Source organism: Dromiciops gliroides, chromosome 5 (genome assembly GCF_019393635.1).
Source record: "Dromiciops gliroides isolate mDroGli1 chromosome 5, mDroGli1.pri, whole genome shotgun sequence".
Taxonomy (NCBI): Eukaryota; Metazoa; Chordata; class Mammalia; order Microbiotheria; family Microbiotheriidae; genus Dromiciops; species Dromiciops gliroides.
The window spans coordinates 194574190-194599665 of NC_057865.1; the positions used below are offsets into that span (position 1 = coordinate 194574190).

The 25476-nt window shown below is 38.4% G+C and overlaps 1 protein-coding gene across 1 annotated transcript; it reads right to left on the reverse strand.

The window, feature by feature from the left end:
- Positions 1-247: 247 nt before the first annotated feature.
- APOLD1 (apolipoprotein L domain containing 1) lies at positions 248-5829 on the reverse strand. Its single transcript, XM_043965080.1, has 2 exons — positions 5722-5829; positions 248-3983 (listed from the first exon to the last, which is right to left on the reverse strand). The coding sequence occupies exon 2, from the start codon at positions 3977-3979 to the stop codon at positions 3230-3232; it is 750 nt and encodes a 249-aa protein (XP_043821015.1). The 5' UTR covers positions 3980-3983; positions 5722-5829; the 3' UTR covers positions 248-3229.
- Between the last annotated feature and the right edge of the window lie 19647 nt (positions 5830-25476).

A 25476-nucleotide genomic window follows, 5' to 3' on the forward strand; every position in this document is an offset into this window, starting at 1 on the left:
TGAGGTCAGATTGTCAGCTCTCACTGTCTATCATTGCTGAGAGTGAGGAATGACACCTGTGTATTCTTGCCTTTAACTTTTATCACTTTTAAATTTGCTGCTTCTTATGTACTTTGGGCTGGAATGCCAAATGTTTATTTGAAATATAATAGATTCATTTTGAGTGAAGCCAGGACAATATCAAATATCAAATTCTCAACTTTAATGAACTTTTAGATATCAAATTTATTTCCTCAGAGGCCTTCCCTCCATACCCTCCAGTTCCCCATGGTGTTGAAGCTTCTACAGTCTGATTCCCATATAAGCGGACATTTATTATATGTTCTAACCCTGTTCTAATTCACCTCCAACGTGGTAGTTTAATTCACACACAGTATAGTTTGCATTTTTTAAAAACTAGAGCAAGATACAGTTTTGTTGAAGCACCACAATGCAGAATCAAAGCTTAGATCTCAGCATTATGAAAGATAACAAATTCAAATGCTTTGACTATGGAATACTAGAAAAATATTTAGAAAATCACTTAGACATTCAGCATGTTTGTTTTTAACAAGTTTATTTTTGAAAGATATATCACTTAGTGATGTGCACCTTTTAACTGAGAATTTCTTTCCCTTCTTCCCTCCACATTTCATTTTATACCTTATTTCTGATAGAATGAAAACTTACCAAAACAACATTTTGTATATTCCCACAAAAAATTATTGTCCCTTGGAAATTAATATGTAGCTACATTTGACTAAGGATAAATTACCTAATGCCCTAAAGAGCTTCCAAATTTCAAAGTAATAATTACATAGGGAAAAGAGGGTGATCTTCTTTTTCTATGAAGTCCCCATTGGCATATAAGTCAGATAATCTTATTGCCTAAGCCATTAAGCTACTTATTCATTCAATAATATTTACTGAATCTCAACTGTAAACATTGCATTATTGCAGAATAGATGCTGTTCTTCTATAAATTGATCCATACAAGATGTAACTACAATTTTGATGCACTTAAAGTACTTAGTGTAATGAAAAGATTGATACTGCTTCCAAGAGTGCTGCATATAGAGGTTAGTCACTGGTAGAATCTAAATCAATATTAAGCACTGGTAAGAATGAGGTTAGGGCCAGATTTTGCCAGCACCTATGTAAATAAGCAAAAGAAATACAGCCTACGATGCAAGATTTTAAAAAGCAACAAGATATGAGTTAAAGTTTTCAGAAAATTGGAAATAGACCCCAAAGGTTTGAAATTGCACTTCCTCGGCTCACTGCCATCATTGGTAAGCAATTTTTTTTTTTGCCAGACCTAGTATTTTGGAACCTATTTTTGGTACTTGGTTACAATGATTAGAAGGCCGATTCAAGAGACTTGAAGTGTTTTCTTAAAGGTAGCTTAACTACTAAGAAAAAAAAAAACCTGGATCTTCTGTACCTGTACCAAATGAAACCAAGACACATCACTACAACCTCACCAACCACACTGTCCATCAACCATGAGACACAACTTCATAGGACACTAGGCTTTCTGAGTGTAGATGCCTCCTCTCTCATTATCCTTTTCTACACTAAACACATTCTCTTTCTAGGTCAAGTCTTATCTGTTGGCATGTGTACCTTAAAGGTAAACATATATTTTAATCATTTAAATAATCAGAAATATATTACCTTACTCTTCTTCCTAAAGGCTATTTTTTTTTTAAATCATCCCTTTATTTGGTCCCTCTTTAATTTTCCTTACCTACTTAACAGGAACATTTGAAAAAAGCAACTCTTCCCCACAGATCAAAAAGGGACTCCTTAAAAGGAGTGATGCCGCTTCCAGCAACCATTTACCTATCTCCTATCTACTTTACAAAAACCACGTAGCTGCAGCAGCACTTTACCCCTTGGAAATGAAGCTAGTGATGGTGGGCAACATTTCCCAAATTTGCTATTCCTGTGATTATTAAAATAGGTCACTTCTATAAAATTCAGTTATATAATAAAAAACAATAAAATAATAAAATTTAAATAAATAAATAAAATACCTTATGTGATGTTGAAGTAAAAGGTAGAAAAGCTAGTTTCTCAATAGTTACATTCTTTGGTGTGCCAGTTTCTATAACATATAGGCAATACTGCCCTCTACAGGGTAGAATGTGTCATATCCTTTAGTTCATAAAGTAGGACATTTTAGACGAATTTTCCCTTCCCCTTACACTAACCCTGCCACTTTTCCCACTTATTTCATCTTTCCCATCATCCCAAGGAATGCTGACAGTCTTTGAGCTTTCCACCCAGCATAGATAGGTAGCAGGAAGGGGACCCCCTTGGACTGCACACTGAATATTGGAGCAATAGCCTTGGGGATCCTTGAAATCATTAGGTCAGGATGGGTAAATTCAGTCTACTGCCACTCTGAGTGGCCCTCTCTAAATCCAGGATGAATCCTTAAACAGAGGAAGCTAGGGAAAACAAAGGGTCAGGTTTAGTTCCAGGTACCTGTCTTGAATTCTGAACAAGAGACTTTTGTTTGTTTATTTTGAGTGTGGGGAGAATGGCCTCTGTAACTGGGCTTTTGTTCCAGATCCTCTGAGGCTCCTCAGAATCAGAAGCAGGGTGTTATTAGATCTTCCTTCCTCCCTAAGACATCTTTGGGGTTGTCTTGGGGTTGTCCAATTACCTTGGACTTGAAGTGAATCCTTTTAACTGACCCTGACTCTGAAGAAGTCTCCCACACCCTCTTTGGTGTCAATCTGAAGCCCCAAGGCACAACTGGAGCCATCTTGAAAAGCCAGGTAATTCTGCAGGGTGTACATTCAACCACTGAGTACTTAGAGAAGAACATTGAACTAGCTTTTTGGCTGGCATTGGTGACTGGGAAACTTTTGATGTTGACAGGAAAACATTTTGTAGACATAGAATATGTTAGTATTGTCATTCACATGTACTAGTGTTATACATGGGAAAAGTCTCCAGCACTAAATCCCAGTCCTGTCAGTCACAGGATATCACAGTGGTGAGAAAATAAGGGCTATGAGGAACCACCCATTTCAAGTCACATACTCATAAAATCTCAGAGTTACACGGGATCCCAGAAATCCAATCCATACCCAAAGCATGCATCTCTTTTACAACAGGAAGTTGGGTTTGTTTTTCTTTCCACTGTGTGTGTGTGTGTGTGTGTGTGTGTGTGTGTGTACAAGTACCCATCCCTACTCAGCCCCAAAGTCTTAATCTCTGGGGGAAATCTTTGCTCTCAAAAAATCATCCCTCCATATTTGTCCAGAGAATCTTTTGAATCCAAACAGGGGTTTCCATGTTTGGTTTTTGCATAGAGCTGTACTCTGGATTCCAGCTGCTGACTGAGTTCATCCAGGGCAGTGGTGCAGGACTCCAGGCTCTCGGCCAGCTTCTGAATCTTGGCCTTCAATACGGCCTGGCTAACCTTCGTGGCCCCCTCCGCATGCCTGGGGATGAGGAAGCCACGTGAGCCAAAGAACACGATAAAATAGACTGAATTATATAGAGCAATGGAAGCCTTCTTCCCAGACTGGAGAAGCTGGAAGTCCAGACAGCCCTGCCCCCGGCAAAAGAAATCCAAGCACCCTAATATTTCTCTCATCTGGTCTTGGCAAATTGTCGCAATGTCCTGCACTCTTCTCAGCTCTCGGGAGTTGCGAAACACCAAGGACAGGTCCGAACTGATGGTAACTGCTCCTCCAGCAGTAGCCACACCCAGGCCCACTGCAGACGCCAGAAGAGAGGTCCCTAGCGTGACCGGACTCAAGGACAGTCCCACAATGGCTGTGATGGCTCCAGCTGCACTCAGGGAACTGCCTGCGATATTAGCCAAGAGGGACCGTTTACGCAGCTTTTCAATTTTCCGGATGATGTCCTGGAGGCTCCGGATCTGGCCATGGAGTCTGCTCCTTCTATCCAACAACAACACCTGGAAACGCCGAAGGGAATCCACAGCTTGGGGCTGGGGGACAACGAGCCTTTCCATGACACTATTAAGAAACAGATAAAGGGTCAATGCAGAGGCGTTGAGCAATGTTATCAGCAAAGTGGTCCCTGAGAGCTGGGAAGACCTGAGTTCCAATCTCAACTCTAATACTTCCTATATGACCCCTAGGAAATCTTAATCTCTGTGAGCCTGAACTTTCTCATCTGTGAAATGGAAATAATAATGTTGTATTATCACTGGGTGGTTATGACGTTCAAGAGAGAGAAATGCATGTAAAAAGGTACTTCATAAACTTTAAGTTACTATAAAAATGTCACTAATACAGCATGGCCCCTGAAGACTGTAGAAAGCTTAAAGGTGAGAAAACACCCACAAGCAAAGCAGATCAACAAATGCCCGTCCTATAATTTATAATCTGAGAAAGGTGCCTGGGGGACACTAAAAAGTTATAGGATTTAAACCTAAATGGCTATCACAATCAAAGGTAAGACTTGACACCAGTTTTACTGCCTCTCTACCAACTCCACCACACTGCTTGTGTTGTCCATGATCTTTCTCCTCATCAGCCTTACATTCAAACAGTTCTATTCTAAGCTCATTCACTAGCCCCTTAAGTACTTTAACCTTGGGCAAGTCACTTAAAGGGAGTCAGGATCTTATTTTCTTCCCAAGTAAATAGGAATAATTATCTCATACTACAGGGAAACGGAAAATAAATTGTATTATAAATTTAAAGAGCTTCACCAGGGGTGAAATACAGGAGGAACAAAAAGTAGTGGCTTTATCCTCTCCTTTTTGATCGCCTTTAGAATCTTCTTCCACTCCCAGATCTCAAGTATTTAAACCATTCTTTGGGTAACTAAAAGTTTGGAGGGGTCCATCCATAAGGGTACTTATTATCTCAGAATTCAACCTTAAAAATTTGGGAATTTTTTTTGGTTTTCACTTTCTCTTATAATAGTTAAGATTCTTCAGTTCTCCCTCAGTAGCATCTCTTTCCTAGTCATTTTCAGCTCTGTATTGAGAGATCTGAATTGCTTACCTAGTTATTGCTTTCTTTTTTATAAAAAAAACTAAAGCTTCAGGAAGAGCTATGACAATTAACAGGATGGCAATAGCAGAAATACAAAATAGAAGATCAAAACAAAAGAATACAAAACAAAAACCAAAATGACACAAAATAAAATAGTCATTAGAATGGACAAGGCAGAGCAAAATTGCAGATGTTTTCAACAAGGAAAGCTTACTTCCTTCTGTAATCAATAATTCTCACTAGGATATACAGGCCTAATTTCTTAGTCAGTCAACAGTCAATAAACATTTATTAAGTGCCTTAGGAAGAACTTCTCAAAGGTGAAGAATAAGCAGGAGAGGCAGGACATTTTAATTATAATATAATTTAAATTTTTTCAAATGGCCTCTCTACTTTTTTTTAATTTACCAAAGTCTTTTTACTTATAGCATTTTTTCCTAACCCTGTAAGACAGATAGTATAAGTCAATTTTCTCCTCACTTGGGAGATAAGGAAACAGGTATAGAACAGTTAAGTGACCCATGCAAAGGTACCCAGCTAATAATGAATAGAGCTGGGACCAAGATTCTCATTGCTATCCATTGTACCACAAGTTAGTGTTCTATTTCCAGAGAAGTGCCTCAGTAAGACCATCAAGAGAAAGAAAAAAAAGTCACATACACAATGTTCAGTGACATAATCTCAGTGTTAACAGAACCCCATAGGTTATTTCTTTTCTCTAAAAATATCCATCAGGCTTCCAACTTACCCTTCCTTCACTTCTGGGTGCCTCCAAAAAGGAAAAATCTTGGGCTGTTTCTGGATGAGTATATTTTATAGTTAGAAAGGACCAATAGCTACCCTGGGAAAACGTTGCCTCATTCCAGGAATATGCCATTTCCTGCCTCTGGACCCATGCTGCCTTAGTCCCGAAGGATGTGACATACGGGAAAATGACCTGCTAGCTGTGCAGCCCGGCACAGCACATCCCGTGTTGAGGAAATGAACATTGTGTGTTTGCTTTCCCAAGAGTGCAGGAAAAAGAACCACAGGTTCTTCTCCAACTTGAAACAAGTGTTGTCATCATTCCAGGGGGAGACCCTGCCTTTCCTATCCTGGGAATAGCTGGTGACATCATCGAAGAGGACATCAAAAGTGTTGGCCAACCAATTACAGAGCTTCAGGAGAAACATTTCCTAACCATTCTTAAGAAGGAAAAAAAATTTCTTGTATGACATGGTCATCTCCCATGTAGAATGACATATTTTTTAAAAATCAGATTGTGAGTGTTGAAACATAAATGCAGCCCATAAGACAGGATCAGAAATGAAGGCTACCGGCACAGGAAGGGCTGAGGGTACCCCCAGCTGGGAAGGAGACATTAGAGGTCTCAGAAAGGGCAAATAACAGAGCAAATGCGTCAGAAAAATCAACTGGGTCGTGTCACATAAGGAGCTAATTATAGACTTCAGCAGCAAGGATTCAGCTTCATATTTTAACTAGAATTAACAATTGTAGCCCAAATGAGAATCAAACAAATGGGCTTTATCTACTCACATAAAGTGAAGGGGAAGCTCCAAGGTAATTTACCAGGTGTAGAAAGCCTGTTGAGAGTGGACATTACCATAGACTAAGTAAACTATGGGATAGGTATTATTAACTGGAGAAATGTCAAGTTATATCAGCCAGCTTTGCATTGTCTTCAGTGCTGGGGTACCTGGATCTTCTGCCTTAAGGTGGGGAAGTTGTTAAGAAAGACTTCAAGAAGTTTATCTTCTTAGCTGTGGTGGTCCCAGGTTTTTCCCTCTTGTCTTTGTTATTGTTGTGTGTGGTTTCTCTAGAGAGGGTAGTCAGTAAGAGGCTGGTGTAGTGGGGCAGAAAAAAAAAGGGAAAGCAAATTTTTGTTAATTGTGTGTGTGGGGGGGGGAATATTAAAAAGAAAGTTGGTGTGGAATGTGTATGTTTCCTGAAGATCTATTTGGTTCAAGAATGGATCTTATAATGTCTTGGCAACTAGGACACAGAACACATCCAAGATTAGATCTTAGTAGTGATGATTTGTGTTGTAGATTCAGCATTAAATATTTCATGACTCAGTTTAATCTCCTATTGCTGCAGAATAGGCATCTTCATGACAAACCATGACAATATGTATAGACCTCAAAACCAAAAGAGTTAAAGCTATATAATTTAAAAAGGAATATTGTCTAAAATATGATTCATTTGAAAAAGATCTGGAGGGTTTAGTGGAATTCAAGTTCAGTGTGAGTCACTATTATCATATCGTAGCCAACAAAGCCAATCCAGTCTTAGGATGCATTAAGAGAGTCAAGGGGGGCGACTAGGTGGCGCAGTGGATAAAGCACCGGCCCTGGATTCAGGAGTTCCTGAGTTCAAATCCGGCCGCAGACACTTAACACTTACTAGCTGTGTGACCTTGGGCAAGTCACTTAACCCCTATTGCCCGCAAAAAAAAAAAGAGAGTCAAGGGGTCAAGAGGCTATGGACTCTACATCAAGAAGCAGATCATAACAGCAACTACCTCACAGGGTTTTTGTGAGGATCACATGAGATAATATCTATAAAGCATTTATTACAATGCCTAGCACATAGTAGGTGCTTTCTAAATAATTGTTCTAACCTCTCCCCCTTCTAAAACCAACAAAGAATGTCTCAAACAGGATGCAGAAATAGATGCCAAATGGCAGCTCTGTTGCTCACTACCCTGGTCTAGGCTATAGATCCATGGCTGATTGAGCTAAGGGTGGTGGTCCAGGGCAAAGAGCTAGTTAAGGACCTTGGGCAGTGTACCAAACAAGGAATAGATTCAAAAGAAAGAAGTAGCTGTGTGGTTTTGATCCCATAAGCAGAGTGAACAGCAGTTCCAGCCTAGAATCCAAATGGAATAGAGTACAAATTCTGTCACTCTTGAACCAGCATCTTTCTAGCTGACTGAGAGTGGTTAAGTCCAGCAGCAGTCCACTTGAATTCCAATCAGGGGCAATCCCACAAATGTGTTCCTCATCATTTTTCTGTCCCAAGACGAGTTAAAAGATCAGAAGGAGAGATCTGTGATACTTGGATGAATGCTAGCCTGGAAGCACAGAGCAGTGGAAACATCAACTATGGGCCTTGGAGGCTATGGCAAAGCAACAGAAGCAGAAGCAGCTTCAGGAGCTCTGATAACCCAGAGACAATTTGGGGATTGATGAACTAGTCAGAAAGAAATTACGCAGAACCTCTGTGTGGGCATTGGGTGCAGGACCAGATAGCACCTGGCATCTTCTTTGCCCATTACCCAGTCTGATGTCACAGTTCCAGGGCAGAGAGAGAGACAGCAAGGTCTGTAGTTCCTGGTAGCAATTCTAGGGTGGAGAGATGAGCACTGGTTCTTGCTGTGACAAGGAAGCCCTTCTTAGTTAAGGATCAGTGTGCAGATCAGGAGAGCAGTGACCACATCTTTGCCCAGATCATACCACCTTGGAAGCACTGAAAACTTACATAGCCCCAAACTAGTTGTGAAAACAGCAGGATGAAAAATCCTGAAGTTTGAGACAATTCCCCTACCTCCAGCAGAGGTGAGCAGAGCCTTACTCTAACATAAAGTTCAAAGTTGAGAAACAGTTTGGAAAGATGAGTTAACAATAAAAAAAAGAAACTGACCCCATATACAAACACACACACACACACACACAATACTACTATGGTGACAGAAAAGCTCAAGACACAAACTCAGAAGAAGACAATAATGGGAAAACATCTACAAGCAAGGCCTCAAAGAAAAATGCAGATACAAGAATTCTTTTTTATTTTTCAGCAACAAACATTTATTTTATTTTCCAGTTGTTTGTAAGGGTACTTTTCAACATTCATTTTCATAAGATTTAGAGTTCCAAATTTTTCTCCCTCCCTCCCTTTCCTCCCCCCTCCACAAGATTGCAACCAGGTTATAGATGTACAATCCACAAGTGCTCTTTTATCAGTTCTTTCTATAGGGGTGCATAGTAAGCTTCCTCATTAGTTCCTTAGGATTGTCTTGGATCATTGCATTGCTGAGAGTAGTTAAGTCATTCATAATTGCTCAATAAACAATACTGCTGTCACTGTGCACAATGGCCTCCCAGCTCTGCTCACTTCACTATATATCAATGCTCATTAGTCTTTCTAGGTTTTTGGGGGATCATCCTGTTTGTCATTTCCTGTAGCACAAGACCATTCCACTACAATCATATAGCACAGCTTTTTCCATCACTCCTCAATTGGTGGACATTCCCTTGATTCTCAATTCTTAGCCTCCACCAAGAGTTGCTATAAATATTTTTTGTACAATATTCCCCCTTTTCTCTTTTTCATGATTACTATTGTTAACTATTTCCCTTCCATCCTATTCCCTTACCCATGATATTTATTCTATTATCCATCTTCTTTCATCCTATCATTCTTCAAAAGGAATTTGCTTCTGTCTGTCCCCTCCTCCACTCTGCCCTTCCTTCTTTTGCCCCTCTCTCTTTATCCCCTTCCCCCCTATTTTCCTGCAGGGTTAGAGAGATTACTCCACCCAATTGAGTGTGTCCATTATTCCCTCCTTGAGCCAATTCTAATGAGATTGAGGTCTTTGAGCCAATTCTGATGAGTGTTAGGCTCATATACTGCCCAGATTAAATAGATGACTCCACTCATTTGGGTGTGTCTGTTAGTCCCTCCTTGAGCAGCTCTTGATGAGTTTAAGGTCTTTGAACCTTTTCTGATGAGTGTAAAATTCATTTACTGCCCTGCTCCTCTCCCATCTCTTTCCCTACTCCATAAGCCTTTTCCTGTTTCTTTCATGTAGGATTTTACTTCTGCCCTTCCCCCTCCCCCAGTGAATTCCCTTCACCCCTCAATTTTTTTTCTTTTTCTTTTTTTTTTTTTTTAGTGAGGCAATGGGGGTTAAGTGACTTGCCCAGGGTCACGTAGCTAGTAAGTGTCAAGTGTCTGAGGCTGGATTTGAACTCAGGTACTCCTGACTCCAGGGCCGGTGCTCTATCCACTGTGCCACCTAGCTGCCCCCCTTCACCCCTCAATTTAACCCTAAAGATGTCATCACCTAGCTAAGTGACACAGTGGACAAAGAATCACCCCTGGCCCCCGGGGGATCCCAGTCAAAACCCAGCCTCAGACACAAGACAGTTACCCACTGTATGACCCCAGGTATGTCCCTCAGCTCTAATTTTTTTTATGGTTTTCTAGGGTCTTGTATTTGAAAGTCAAATTTGTCATTCAGTTCAGGTCTTTTCATCACAAATATCTGAAAGTCTTCTTTTTGATTAAAGTCCCATTTTTTCTGCTGAAAGATTATGCTGAGTTTTGCTGGGTAGGTGATTCTTGGTTGTAATCCCATTTCCTTTGCCCTTTGGAATATCATATTCCATGCCCTCTGGTCCTTTAATGTAGAAGCTGCTAGATCTTGTGCTATCCTGACTGGGGCTCCACAGTACTTGAATTCTTTCTTTTTGGCAGCTTGCAATATTTTCTCCTTGACCTGAGAGCTCTGGAATTTGGCTATAATATTCCTAGGAGTTTTCTTTTGGGATCTCTTTCTGGAGGTGATCGGTGGATTCTTTCAATTTCTATTTTAGCTTCTTCTAGAATTTCAGGGCAACTTTCCCTGAGAATATCTTGGAAGATGATGTCTAAGCTCTTTCCTTGATCATGGTTTTCAGGTAGACCAATAATTTTCAAATTACCTCTCCTGGACCTATTTTCCAGGTCAGCAGTTTTTCCCAGAAGATATTTCACATTGCCCTCTATTTTTTTTATTCATTTGGATTTGCTTTATAGTGTCTTGGTTTCTCATAAAGTCACTGGCTTCCATTTTTTCAATCCTAATTCTTAGGTAATTATTTTCATCAGAGAGCTTTTGTACCTCCTTTTCCATTTGACTTTTCAAGCTGTTGACTTTTTTCTCATGTCTTTCCTGCATCACCCTCATTTCTCTTTCCATTTTTTCCTCTACTCTCTAACTTTATCTTCAAAGTCCTTTTTGAGTATTCTATGGCCTGAGACCAATTCATATTTTTCTTGGAAGCTTTAGATATAAGGGCTCTGATGTTGACATCTTCCTCTGAGGGTGCCCCTCAGTCTTCCTTGTTACTGAAGAAATTTTCTATGGTCCTCACCTTTCTCTGCTCATCTTGCTTTTCTTTTACTTGACTTTTAGCTCCTCAAAGTGGGGCACTGTTTCCAGGCTGCAGTATCCCAAGCTTAAGAAGTCTCAGGTGGTATGATTTAAAGAGAATCAGGTTCATCCCTCACCTGACCTGTTCCCTGGTCCTTAGATGACCCCAGACCAACCTGCTAATCAACCAGCTTTGTGTGTTGTGGTTGTCAGCTCTGATGAGCCTGTGCCTCTCCCCCACCTGGGCCACTGCTATGCAAGCCTACCTGCTGGTGCTCAGCAAGGGTGTAAAATCCAAGTTCTGCCTTAGCACCAGCATAGACCCCTGTAGTCTCCCCCTTGCCCAGGGCTCAGGCCACTCACCAGACTGTGAGCTTAGTTCCAGACAACACTGGTGCTTCAGCTGATTCAGAGGCTCTGGGGGTCTCCTTTTCTGATGAGGCCTTCCTGGGACTGGATCTGTGTCAGGGTGACTGTGGGGTTGGGCTCAACTCCTGTATTAGCACAGAAGCTCCCTCCTTCGGACCTTCCAAGCCATTCTTGGTTATAAGATGATTTCAGCACATTCTTCTATGAGTTTTGCTCCTCTGGGCATTTTCCTATGGCATTTTTTGGATGTTTTTTGGAGCAATTGTGTCATGAGTTCGGGAGCTCACTCCAGATATAAGAATTCTTACAATAATTAAAGAATGATTTAAAAAAAAAACAACAAATATAATCCCATTTTATCTTCACAATAATCCTGTAAAGTAGATGCTACTATTATCCCCATTTTACAGATAAGGAAACTGAGGCAAATAGCCATTAAGTGACTTCCCCAGGGTTACATAGCTAGTAAGTGTCCAATACTGGATTTCAACTTAGGCCTACCTGATTCTATGTCCAGCACTCTATCCATTATACCACCTAGTTATCTCTGAAATTAATGACTCCATAAGATAAGAAGAAATATTAAAACAAAACCAAAGTTTGTAGGGGGATGGGGAGAAGGAAATGTAAGCTATGTCATGAACAACCATGACTTTAGAGGGTAGTAGTAGTAGTAGTGGGCGGACGACCATGGATCAGTGCCTTGAAGAGCCACAGGCCACAGTATGTCTGTGCAATCTGATATGGGAGCCACAGCTCCTGCTGCAAGGGGGACATCGGAAAACTGCACTCTCTGTTGCCCGTCGGTTCCTGCGTCTCATTTGTTTTTTCCTCCTGAGCTTGAAGGCCCATCTCAGCTGCGCGCAAACTGCTCCTGAGTACTGAACTCCATTGGGTGCAGTCCTTGGCCATCTCCTCCCAGCTGCCGATGTCTATTTCCAGAGCCCTCAAGTCTCGCTTGCATACATCTCTGTAGCCAAGCTGGGGGTGTCCAGCAGGTCTTTGGCCTGAGGCTAACTAGACATGGTAGCCACCAGCTGATAGAGAGCTGAAGGACTCAGAGCAAAATGAGAGACAGAGCAGAGAGGCAAAAAGACAGAGACAGAGGTAGGTAGGGAGAAAGGGGAGACATACAGACAGAGAGAAGGAAAAGAGAGAGGGTGACAGGGTTTTGTTTTGTTTTGTTTTTCCTTTTGGGCATGACCAATGTGGAAATGTGTTTTGCATGACTATACATATTTATAACATAGGTTTTTGTTTTCTTTCCTTCTCTGGTTGGAGGAGAAAATGAGAGAAGGTCATTTTTTGCTATTTGAAAATAACAAAAATTAATGTAAAAAAAAACCAAGCAGGAACTCTGATCAATAGAATGACAAATTCGAGGGCTCATGATGAAGCCCACCTCCATGGCCAATGAAGGAATTTATTATGTTTGACCCTATGTGTTTTGCATAGAACAAAACCTAAATATTGAAAAATAGAAGAAATGTTAGATATCTGCTATCAAAGCAACTAAATCTGGAAAACAGACTCCCTGAAAACCAGGTTTTAAAAACAAACAAACAAAAAATCTGAATACCCTATTTCAAGAAATGACAAATAAAAACTTATCAGCTCTAATAAAAACAGACGGCAAAGTAAAGCTAGAAATGATCTACCAATAACCACCTGAAAGGAATTCCAAAAGGAAAAATCCCAGAAATATCATAGGCAGTTGCAGTAGAACTCAACTCTACCAACGCCCCCTTCCCTGTGCCATGAAAAAACAAGACAGGCTTTCTCTGGCTAGGACTGCAGCATGGAAGGGCTGAGGAACAGAGGGAAACTGAGGTAGGATACCAGCATGTATGATACTCTACTAGGCCTGAAGCAAAGTGGACTGGTACCCATCTGGAAGCAGTTCTATCCCTGCAAAAGTCACTTAGTTCAAAGACTGAGACCACTAAAATGTGAATTGTCCAGCAGGCAAAGAGGCTCTGATATCTTTAATGTCCAGTAACTAATAAGAGGGAAAGATTGAAATAATAAAAGATCTCAAGAGGAAAAAAAACTCAGTTAAAGACAGTGAGCATAAGCAGATAACCCACAAAGAAGTAACAAATTCTGTAAAGAACCAGGAAAAAATACTTTCAAATATAAAGGAAAGGAAATTTGAATAAAACAAGACTATTCTGTACCCACAAGAAACTATAGGAGGGAATGGAATAATGTGTTCCAAAGAACAAAGTACAGTGACATATTCTACAAACCCAAGCCAACTATTAATGAAAAAAAGATGGGCTTTCTTTTTTTTTTAAAGTAATAAACATTTTTATTTATAGTTTGGGGTTCCAATTTTTATCCCTCCTTCCCTCCCTCTCCTCCTCCCTCCCTGAGGCAGTAAGCAATCAAATATGGGTTATGGATGTATGATTATGTAAAACATTACTATATTAGTCATTTTGTATAAGAAAACTTGAATAAAAGAAAAAATGAAAGAAAGTAGAAAAAATAGCATGCTTCAGCCTGTGTTCCATCAATATCAGTTCTTTCTTTGGAGGTGGATGGTATGTTTCATCAATAGTCCTTTGGGATTGTCTTGGATCATTGTATTGTTGAGAATAGTTAAGTCATCCACAGTTCTTCAAAAAATATGTACTTTCAATAAAAAGAAACATTCCTACAAAGAAAACCTGACCTGAATAAATTGTTTGCTTTTCATATACTCTAGACAACAGAAATACAAAAAAGCTAAACAAATATAGCAACAAAAAAATGCACAGGTAATGAAATAAATTACTTCCCAAAAAATGAAAAAAAAAATCTAAAGTAAGAGATACCTATAGGGTTAGTAGCAACAACAATATAAAAAGAAACCATTAAGAAATTTTTTTTTCTAAATGCACACAAGGAAATAAGAGTAAAAGCAGAAATAAAATAGAAGTGATAACGAAAGAAGCCTGAGACATCATGGAATAATCTCACAATATCCCACCTTGATATGAATAGATATGTGTGTGTGTGTGTGTGTGTGTGTGTATGCAAACTGAATAACAATATGAGAGTGCATAAAAGGGAAAAGGGGAGAAAGAAGATAGAAGGGAATATGTGATGTTCTCTAATTAAGTAAAAGGTTAACAATGAAGGAAAAATAACTCCTGTGTTTTCTTAGGAAGAAGAGGGCCTACAGAAGAATGGGTAATAGACAAAGGGAGTGATTGAAACAGGGGAAAAGAAAAAGGGAAATCTTGTTCCAGTAGTGGGAGAGAATCCTACTGAATGTTCCCATGGGTGAATATGGATATTCTATTATCAACATAAGGACCTTATAAGGGATTTGGTGCTTAGATAGACCACTCATCTTGATTCGGGGAATGAGGAATCAGAGTTCCTGGAGGGAACCTATAAGAATGAGAGGGTATAGATGCAAAGAGAAGAATTCCTGGCAAATGGGGGGAAACAATGATCATTGGAGAAGGCAAAAGATAGTAATGAAAAGTACATTCAAGTACATAGGAAAATTCCTACCATGAGGCAGTAAATCTATGCTCTCTATTGCCTGCAGGAATTGAGTGAGGCAAAACAGAAAAAGAGGGCTAGGGGAAAATCTACATGACCAAACTTAACTTTAGAAGAGGGAAGTCAAAATCAGTATCTCAGAATCTTTCATTCCAGGAGGAATGCAGAGACTAAAGAAAGTATAAATAAGAATGAATTAGAGAATAAAAGACAGAAAATTAAGATGAATAAGAAAGAGAATGAAGGAAAGAAATACTTTTGTAGAAAAAATATAGCAAGTGAAATTTTAATACTAGTAAACAAAATAAGTTGAAGGAGAGGAGAGGAAGAAAAATTTTACTTGACTACTTAGCTCAGAGGGGAAAAGGGGAAGATTTAAATAACTAAATAAAAGGAAGAAAGAAAAAAGGAACTAATAAGTAAAATTTCAAAACTAGAGAAAGGGGTAACAAATAGGAGGGGAAGAGTTGATGGTTAGGGAAAGAGAGCTAGTAATAACAGGATTGCCTTAAAATAGCTTAAGCTCAAATAATTGAAGAGACAAAGTATTTTCTTTGAAGAGGAAGAGGGGGCAACCATAATTCAGAATGTATATACACACACACATACCCATATGTACATGTGCTGTGTATGGCAAATAGAGAAGAACATAAACCTAATTCTCATAACTTTAAATGTACATATGTTAAATAATTCAATAAAGTGAAAGAGTGACAGATTGGATAAGAAATAAAAAACCCATAATCTGTTGTTTACAAGAAACATACCTAAAAACAAAACCATGCATAGAATAAAAATAAGATGCAGGAATAAAGTTTACTATGTATTAAGTGAATACAAAAAAGCAGTAGTTGTTTCAATCACGCTATTAAACAAAACAAAAAGAAAAATTCACAATATAAAAAGATAGAAACAAGGAAACTGCATTATGCTGAAAGGAAGTATAAACTACAAATCAATATCAATATTAAACTTATATGTTACAAATGCCTTAGTATCTAAATTCATAGAGCAAAAATTAATTGGATTACTAAAAGACAAAGAGAGTAGTACAATAGTGTCAGGAGATTCTAATGTCTCTGTCTCAGTTTTGGACAATTATGACCAAATGACAAAAAAAGGGAAAATATAGAATTGGACAAAATTGCTGCAGAAAATAGTTAAAAGATTTAAGGCAGAGGTGTTGTGATGCTGAAATGAGATAAGGGATGAAAAGCATTCTGCAAATCTTAAAGTACTATATAAATGCCAGCTTTATAATAATTATTATTACCCTACAGTCACCAGTTTTCTAGTTTGGTGATGACTTCATTCCCTGAACTTTCTACTGCATCCCTATTGAGTTCAAGCAATGTTTATAGAGCCATACAAGGGTGTGATGATAAATGTTAACACCTAGAATCTTTGGAGGGAAAAAAGTATACACATTCTTAAATCTAATCTGCATTATTGACACTTTCTTAAGTCTGAACAATCAACAAAACAATAAATCAAGTCCTTATTTGTAAAACTGATGAGGTGTTAATGTTGAAAATTTAACAATGAGGTCTCATGAAATAAAGAATATCAATGTTCCTCAGCACTACAGGAAACTTTTCAGCTTTATTTAGAATTTTATTATTTTCTCAAATTACATGTAAAAAAAATTTTAACATCGATTTTTAAAACTACGTGTTCCAAATTCTCTTCCTCCCTCCCTCCACTCCCTTAGGAACTCAAGCAATTCAATATAAGTTATACATGTGTAGTTATGCAAAATGTTTCCACATTAGTCAGGTTGTGAAAGAAAACAGACAAAAAAACTTTAGAAAAAGGAACAAACAAAAAAAATCATGCTTCAATCTGTATTCAGAAACCATCAGTTCTTTCTCTGTAGATGGATAGCATTTTTCATAAGTCCTTCAGAGTTGTCTTGGATGATTGTATTGCTGAAAATAACTAAGTCATTCACAGCAGATCAGCTTACAATATTGCTGTTATTTTGTATACAGTACATTTCACTTTGCATCAGCTCATGTATGTCTTTCCAAGTTTTCTGATACCATCCTGTTCATCATTTATTATAGCACAATAGTGTTCCATCAGTACCTTATCCCACAATTTGTTCAGCCATTCCCCAATTGATGGGCATCTCCCCAATTTCAATTTCAACTTTTTTTATCTCTTTTAGGATACCAACCTGCATGGTTTCTATAGCCCTTAGGCCATAATTCCAAATTGCTCTATGGAATATTTGAATCAGTTTACAACTTTACCAAGAGTGTATTAATGTCCCATTTTCCCCATATCCCCTACAACATTTGTCATTTTCCACTGCTGTCCAATTATCCAATCTAATAGGTATGAAGTTGTACCCAGAATTGTTTTGACCTGTATCTCTCTAATCAATAGTGAGTTAGAGTATTTTTTTTCATATCGCTATAGGTAGCTTCGATTATTTCATCTGAAAACTTCATATCTTTTGATCATCTATCAATCGGAGAATGGCTCTTATTTTAACAAATTTGGCTCAGTTCTCTATGTGTTTGAGAACTGGACAAACTTGCTTCAAATTTTTTTCACAGTTGCTATTGCTAACTGTATTACCCTCCATCCCATTCCCTCCCCATGACATTTACTCTATTTTCTATCTCTTTTTACCCTATCCCTCCTCAAAAGTGTTTTACTTCTGACTGCCCCCTCACCCAATCTGCCCTCCCTTCTTTCACCACCACCCCACATCCCCTTCTCCTTCTACTTTCCTGCAGGGTAAGATGGATTGCTATACCCAATTGAGTGTGTATGTTATTCCCTCTTTGAGCCAATTCTGATGAGAGTAAGGCTCACTCACTCCCCTGTACCTCCCCCATCTTCCCCTCCACTCCATAAGCTTTTCCTTCTCTTATGTGAGATACTTTCCCCCCATTCCACCTCTCCCTTTCCCTTTCTCCCAGTGCATTCCTCTCACCTCTTAATTTTATTTTTTAAAAGATATCCCTTCATATTCAACTCACCCCTGTGCCCTCTGTCTAAATATACTCCATTCAGCTGCCCTAATAATGAGAAAGTTCTTATGAGTTACAAGTATCATGTTCTCATATAGAAATATAAACAGGTTAACATTTTAATATCCCTAATTTTTTTCTTTTTCTTGTTTACCTTTTTATGCTTCTCTAGGGTCTTATATTTGAAAGTCAAATTTTCTATTCAGCTCAGATCTTTTCATCAAGAATGCCTGAAAGTCCTCTCTTTCATTGAATTCCTATTTTTCCCCCCTGAAAGATTATATTCAGTTTTGCTGGGTAATTTGGAATCCCAGTTGCTTTGCCCTCTGGAATATCATATTCCAAGCCCTCTGGTCCTTTCGTGTAGAAGCTGCTAGATCTTGTGCTATCCTGACTGTGGCTCCACAATATTTGAATTATTTCTTTCTGGCTGCTTGCAATGTTTTCTCCTTGACCTGGGAGCTCTGGAATTTGGCTATGATATTCCTATAAATTTTCATTTTGGGATCTCTTTCAGAAGGTGATTGGTGGATTCTTTCAATTTCTATTTTACCTTCTACTTCTAGAATATCAGGGCAATTTTCCCTGACAATTTCTTGGAAGATGATGTCTAAGTTCTTTTTTTTTAATCATGGCTTTCAGGTAGTCGAATAATTTTCAGATTACCTCTCCTGGATCCATTTTCCAGGTCAGTTATTTTTCCAAGGAGATATTTCACATTACCTTCTATTTTTTCATTATTTTGGTTTGGCTTTATTGTGTCTTTATTTCTCATAAAGTCATTAGCTTCCATTTGCTCAATCATAATTTTTAAGCAATTATTTTCTTCAGAGAGCTTTTGTACCTCCTTTTTCATTTGGCCAATTTGGCTTTTCAAGTTGTTATCTTTTTTATGATTTTCCTGCATCACTCTCATTTTTCTTTCCATTTTTTTCTCTTCCTCTCTAACTTTATTTTCAAAGTCCTTTCTGAGTGCTTCTATGGCCTGAGAACAATTCATATTTTTTCTTGGAACCTCTGGATGTAGGAGCTCTGACACCCTCTTCTGAGGGTGTATTTTGATCTTCCTTGTCACCATAGAAACTTTCTAGGGTCAGCATTTTTTCCTATTTGTTCATTTTCCCAGCCTATTTCTTGACTTTTAACTCCTTCTTAAAATGGGGTCTTACTTCCAGAAAGTACTTTCCCAAACTTCAGGAGGTCCAAGGAGGTCCAATTTAAGGAGAGGCATGTTCACCACTCCCCTGGCCTGTGCTCTGGTCTGCAAGCAACCATGGGCCTGCTTGCCCTGTAATCCAGAACATAATCCTGTTCCACTGTGGCTGCAAGCTCTGGTGTGCCTGCACCCCTCCTCCACCTGGGCTGCCACTCAAGACTGCAACCCAGATATGAGCACAGGAAAAACAACAGAGTCGTGCCTCAGTGCCAGCAGAGACCCCTGTAATCTCCTCCTGGCCAACCACTCAATCTCACCATGCATGGGCTGAGTTCTAGAAGCAGCTGCTGCCACAGCCAATTCAAAAGCTCCTGAGGCCTGATTCTCTGGGGTGGGGCTGCATCTGGGTCTGCATGGCACGGTGACAGGGCTGTGTTCCACTCTTACCCTGGTACAACAGACCTTTCCTGCCAATCTTCTAAGCTGTCTTTGGCTGGAGAATGATCTCACCCTGTCCTTTTGTGGGTTCTGCTGCTCCAGGAATTGTCTTATGGCATTATTTTATGGTATTTGGAGGGGTCTTGGGAAGAGTTCAGGGAAGTCACTGCCTTTCCTTTGCCATCTTGGCTCCACTTTCAGTTTGTTTCCACTACAGAAAACTTTGGAAAAATCTGACCATATTATGGCACATAATCAAAAGAAAAGAAAAACGTCAGAAAGTTTTTTATAAACACATCCTTTGCCAAACACAATGAAATAAAATAGTAATTAGTTCAGGGAACACAAACAATACAGACCCAAATGGAGACTTAATAATGAAATCCTGAATAGTAAATGGATCAAAGAATAAACCATGTAAATAATTAATAATTATGTAAAATAAAATTATAATGATGAAACAACATTCAAAAATTTCTGGGATACAGCTAAAGCAATTCTTAGTGGGGGAAAGTATGTCAATACAATCATTCAGTAACAAAATGAGAGTAGCTAAGTGGTGGAGTGGATAGAGCACTAGCCCTGAGTTCAAATCTCACCTCAGACCTACTTATTAGCTGTGTGACCCTGGGCAAGTCACTTAACCCCAATTGCCTTAAACATCCAGGACCATCTCCAGTCGTCTTGATATATATCTTGCCTGTGGATCCAGATGGCTCTGGAGGAGAAAGGGAGGTTGGTGACCCTGAACAGCCCTCTCTCACTTAAAACATCCAATTCACTACAAGTCATGACATCACCTTGATGTCATGGTCCTCTTTGAGATTGAAGGACAAATGGGGGCAGCTAGGTGGTACAGTGGATAGAGCACTGGCCCTGGATTCAGGAGGACCTGAGTTCAAATCCAGCCTCAGACATTTGACACTTACTAGCTATATGACCCTGGGCAAGCCACTTAACCCTCACTGTCCCACCCAAAAAAATAAAAGAGAGAGAAAGAAAAGAAGAAAAGAGAATGAAGGGCAAACAACAACAACATTAACAAAATAGAAAAAGAGAGGACTAATGAACTAAATATGCATTTTAAAAAGTAGAAAACAAAAAAAGCTAAAATAAACACAAAAAGGAGATATTAAAAACTAAAGTAGAAATATATAAATAACAACCAAAAATAGTAATGATAAATGTACTAAAAGCTGGTTCTTTGAAAAGACTAATAAAACAGATATCTTTAATCTTATTTAAAAGAAGGGGGCGGGGGGGGGGGGCCCGCAGCTAGGTGATACAGTGGATAGAGCACCAGCCCTGGAGTTGGGAGGACTTGAGTTCATATCCCGCCTCAGACACTTGATACGTACTAGCTGTGTGACCCTGGGCAAGTTACTTAATCCCCATTGCCTCACCAGAAAACAAAACAAAAAAACAACCAAAATAAAATAAGTGGGCAGGCGGAGAAACCAAATAATTAAATAAAATAACAAGATGAAATCACAACAAAACCAGAACTGAAAAAAGAATTATCAGTACCTACTATACAGAGCTACCAAAACTGAGAACACAAAAGAAATAGAAGAATGCCTTCAAACCCAACTAGTAGAATACTAGAGATCCAAAATAATCCAATCTCAGAAAAAGAAAAATAAATAAATGTGCTAAAATGTATAAGAAACACCAAATGGGAAAAAAAAACTCTTGGTTCTGGTGGAGCCACAGGAGAATTCTATCAAAGGTTTTTGGGTTTTTTTACAATTTTATTCATTTATTTATTCATCTATTCATCTATCTATTCATTCATTCAATCATTTACTTATTTATATGTTTGTTTATTTAGCTATTTATTTATCTGTCTATTTGTATGTTTACCCACTCTGTCATTTATTTATTTATTTGCTCTTTCGTTTAGCTATTTATTTGTTTGTTTACTTATTTACTTATTTTAAGTAGACATTTTTTTTAAAGTTTTAAATTCCAAATTCTATCCCTCTTTCCCTTCCTCCCCTGTCCCTTCCCTGAGGCAGTAAGCAATCAGATGTAGGTTCTATATTATGTAAAAATATATTATATAGAAATATATTATATATAAAAATATATATCATGTTAGTAATTTTGTATAAGAAAACTCAAATAAAAGAAAAAAATGAAAGAAAGTAAAAAATAGCATGATTCAGTCTGTGTTTGATCAATATATATGCTTCATCATTAGTCCTTTGGGATTGTCTTGGATTACTGTATTGCTGAGAATAGTTAAATCATTCACAGTTCTTAATTGAACAATATTGGAGTCACTGTGCACAATATTCTCCTGGTTCTGCTCACTTCACTATATAACAGTTCATGTAAGTATAATACACAATAATTATGGCTTAAAAAAACTCTACAAAACTCTACAAAAACTGAGGTACTTTAATATATATATATATTTAGTGAGGCAATTGGGGTTAAGTGACTTGCCCAGGGTCACACAGCTAGTAAGTGTTAAGTGTTTGAGGCCGGATTTGAACTCAGGTACTCCTGACTCCAGGGCCGGTGCTCTATCCACTGTGCCACCTAGCTGTCCCACTTTAATATATTTTTAAAGTATCTTCCTAAAACCAAAAGCAAACATCATAGGCAATGGTGATATACTAGAAGTATTCCCAATAAATACAGGGATAAAACAAGAGTGCCCATTTTTCCATTATTATTTGATGTAGTTCTGGAAATTCTGGCAATAGCAATAAGAATAGAGAAAGAAATTAAAAGCACAAAAACAGGTAAAGAGATAATGCTGTCCCTATTTGTTTATAACAAAGATTTACTTAGAAAAAGTAAAGGAATCAATTTACTTAGGAATAATTGAGATAATAGGGCAAAGTTGCAGACTACACAATAAATCTTCAAAAAGCAACAGCATATAATGATAACAAAATTCAAAAATCAGTAATAGAAAGGGAAATCCTATTCCAAATAACTAAAAAATACACACAATATTGAGGGACCAATCTATTAAAGCACACAAAATATTTGTATAGATGCAACTACAAGTATTCCTTAAAGAAATAAAGAATGAGTCAAAATAGTTAGAAGAATATTCAGTGTTCATGGCTGGGCCATATCATTATAATAAAAATTATAATACTGCCAAAGTTAATTTATACTTTGAATACTATACCGATCAAACTGTTAAAAGGATACTTTTCAGAAATTGATAAAATAGTGACAAAATTCATTTGTGTTTGAAGAACTTAGGAGTATGCCCAGCTCACTCAACATGGAGGACCCTAGAAAACCTCCTAAGATGGAAGCACTCTTTGTCCTCTACCACACAGGTAGATGTACCCTCTTTGATGGCATACACAGCCAGAAAGGCTGCCTTTTAAACTTGAGAAGACTGCTTCTGCTGCTGCTTTTTCTGCCTCTTGCTTTTTCTTATAGGCATCTTCCTGCTGCTTCCAGAAGGTGGCACCACAGTTCTGGAGCCATTAACTGATCCAATAGGAGAAGAAGGATTTCATTCCTCTGTTCTCCCTCTCTTTTACCTGGCTCCAAAAAAAATTAAAAATAATAATAATATAATAAGTTTGGGAATGTTTATTTCTGTTCTGTTTGGTTTGTCCTACTATTTCAAGTGTATATAGTGCTCCCCACCAAATCCTCGAGTTTGAGCCATAGTGATTTTGAAGCCAAGATTCCCAGAAGAATGGGACAGCCAACCAGCCTGGCAGGGATGCCCAGTGGAGTTAGAGTGCCTGGGACTTGACCTTGAGGTGGTTTTTGGTTTTGGAAGAAGGGCTGTGCTCTTTAGGAGCTGAGCTAAGCAATGGAACCTAATTCCCTCCCCCTCCCCAGACTTTGAGGTAGAATGAAGAAGGGGGATTACATCTCCTACATATTGGGGGAGTAAGTTTATATATTTGTGATGATACTTTTTGGAGTGAGGTGTTGGCTTTGTAAAAAGATAATTCAACTATTAGTGGCCAAATGGAACTGGGATGCAGGGGACCACCCCCACACACACACACAAAATTGAAATGAATCACTATCAGTAGAAGATAGAGCCAATTGCAGAATCTAAATACCCCAACCCCTTTTAAGGATACCAGCAACCCTGAGGGTGGGGTAAAATTTAACCTATATGACTTTCTAGGGAATGAAGGTAAGGTTAGACAGTGCTACATTTAGAAGGAAAAAAGATCGGGGCAGCTAGGTGGCGCGGTGGATAGAGCACTGGCCCCGGAGTCAGGAGTACCTGAGTTCAAATCCAGCCTCAGACACTTAACACTTACTAGCTGTGTGACCCTGGGCAAGTCACTTAACCCCAATTGCCTCACTAAAAAAAAAAAAAAGAAGGAAAAAAGATCTCAAATATCAGGGGAAATAATGGGAAAAAGGTGAAAATAAAGAGGACTAATATTTCCAGACCTCAAACTATGCTATAAAGAATCAGTTATCAAAACCATCTGATACTGTTTTTAAAATTGAGAAATAATTTGATACTGGCTAAGAAATAGAATAGAGGATCAATGGAATAGGCTAGGCACAGGAGACACAGTAGTAAATGACTTCAGTAATGTACTGTTTGATAAACCCAAAGACTCTAGCTTCTGGGATAGGAACTCAGTATTTGACAAAAACTGCTGGGAAAACTGGAAGATAGTAAGGCAGAAATTAGGCACAGACCAACATCTTACACCTTATACTAAAATAAGGTCAAAATGGATACATGATTTAGACATAAGAGGTGATACCATAGGTAAATTAGGAGAGAAAGGAATAGTACACCTATCAGATCTTTGGAAAGGAAAACAGTTTATGACCAAACAAGAGATAGAGTATATTATAAAATGCAAAATGGATGATTTTGATTACATTAAATTAAAAAAATTTTGTACAAACAGAAGCAATGCATCCAAAATTAGAAGGGAGGCAGAAAGCTGGGAAACAATTTTTATGGCCAGTACTTCTGATAAAGGCCTCATTTCTAAAATATATAGGGAACTAAATCAAATTTATAAGAATCCAAGTCATTCCCCAATTGAGAAATGGTCAAAGGATATGAACAAGCAGTTTTCTGATGAAGAAACCAAAGCTATCTATTCCCATATGAAAAAATGCTCTAAATCTCTAATGATTAGAGAGATGCAAATTAAAACAACTCTGAGGTACCACCTGACACCTATCACATTGGATAAAATTACAAAACAGGAAAATAATAAATGTTGGAGAAGCTGTGAAAAAATTGGAACACTAATGCATTGTTGGTGGAGCTGTGAACTTATCCAACCATTCTGGAGAGCAATTTGGAATTATGCCCAAAGGGCTATAAATCTGTGCATACCCTTTGACCCAGCAATACCACTATTGGGTCTTTTCCCCAAAGAGATTGTGGAAAAGGGAAAAGGACCCACATGTACAAAAATATTTATAGCTGCTCTTTTTGTGGTGGCAAGGAATTCGAAATTGAGGGGATGCCCATCAATTGGGGAATGGCTGAACAAGTTGTGGTATATGAATGTAATGGAATTCTATTGTGCTGTAAGAAATGATGAGCAGGTGGATTTCAGAGAAACCTGGAAGGACTTGCACAAACTGATGATGAGTGAGATGAGCAGAACCAGGAGAACATTGTACACAGTATCAACAATATTGTGTGTTGATCAACTGTGATAGACTTGATTCTTCTCAGCAATACAACAGTATAAGATAGTTTCAAAGGACTCATGATGGAAAAGACTCTCCAAATCCAGAAAAAAAAGAACTGTGGAATATGGAAGTAGATTGAACCATACTGTTTCTTTTGTTTTTGGTGCTGTTGTTTTTATTTTTTGAGATTTTTCCTTTTTGCTCTGATTCTTCTCTTATAATATGACTAATGCAGAAATATGTTTAATGTGATTATACATATATAATCTATATCAGACTACTTGCTGTCTTGGGGAGGGG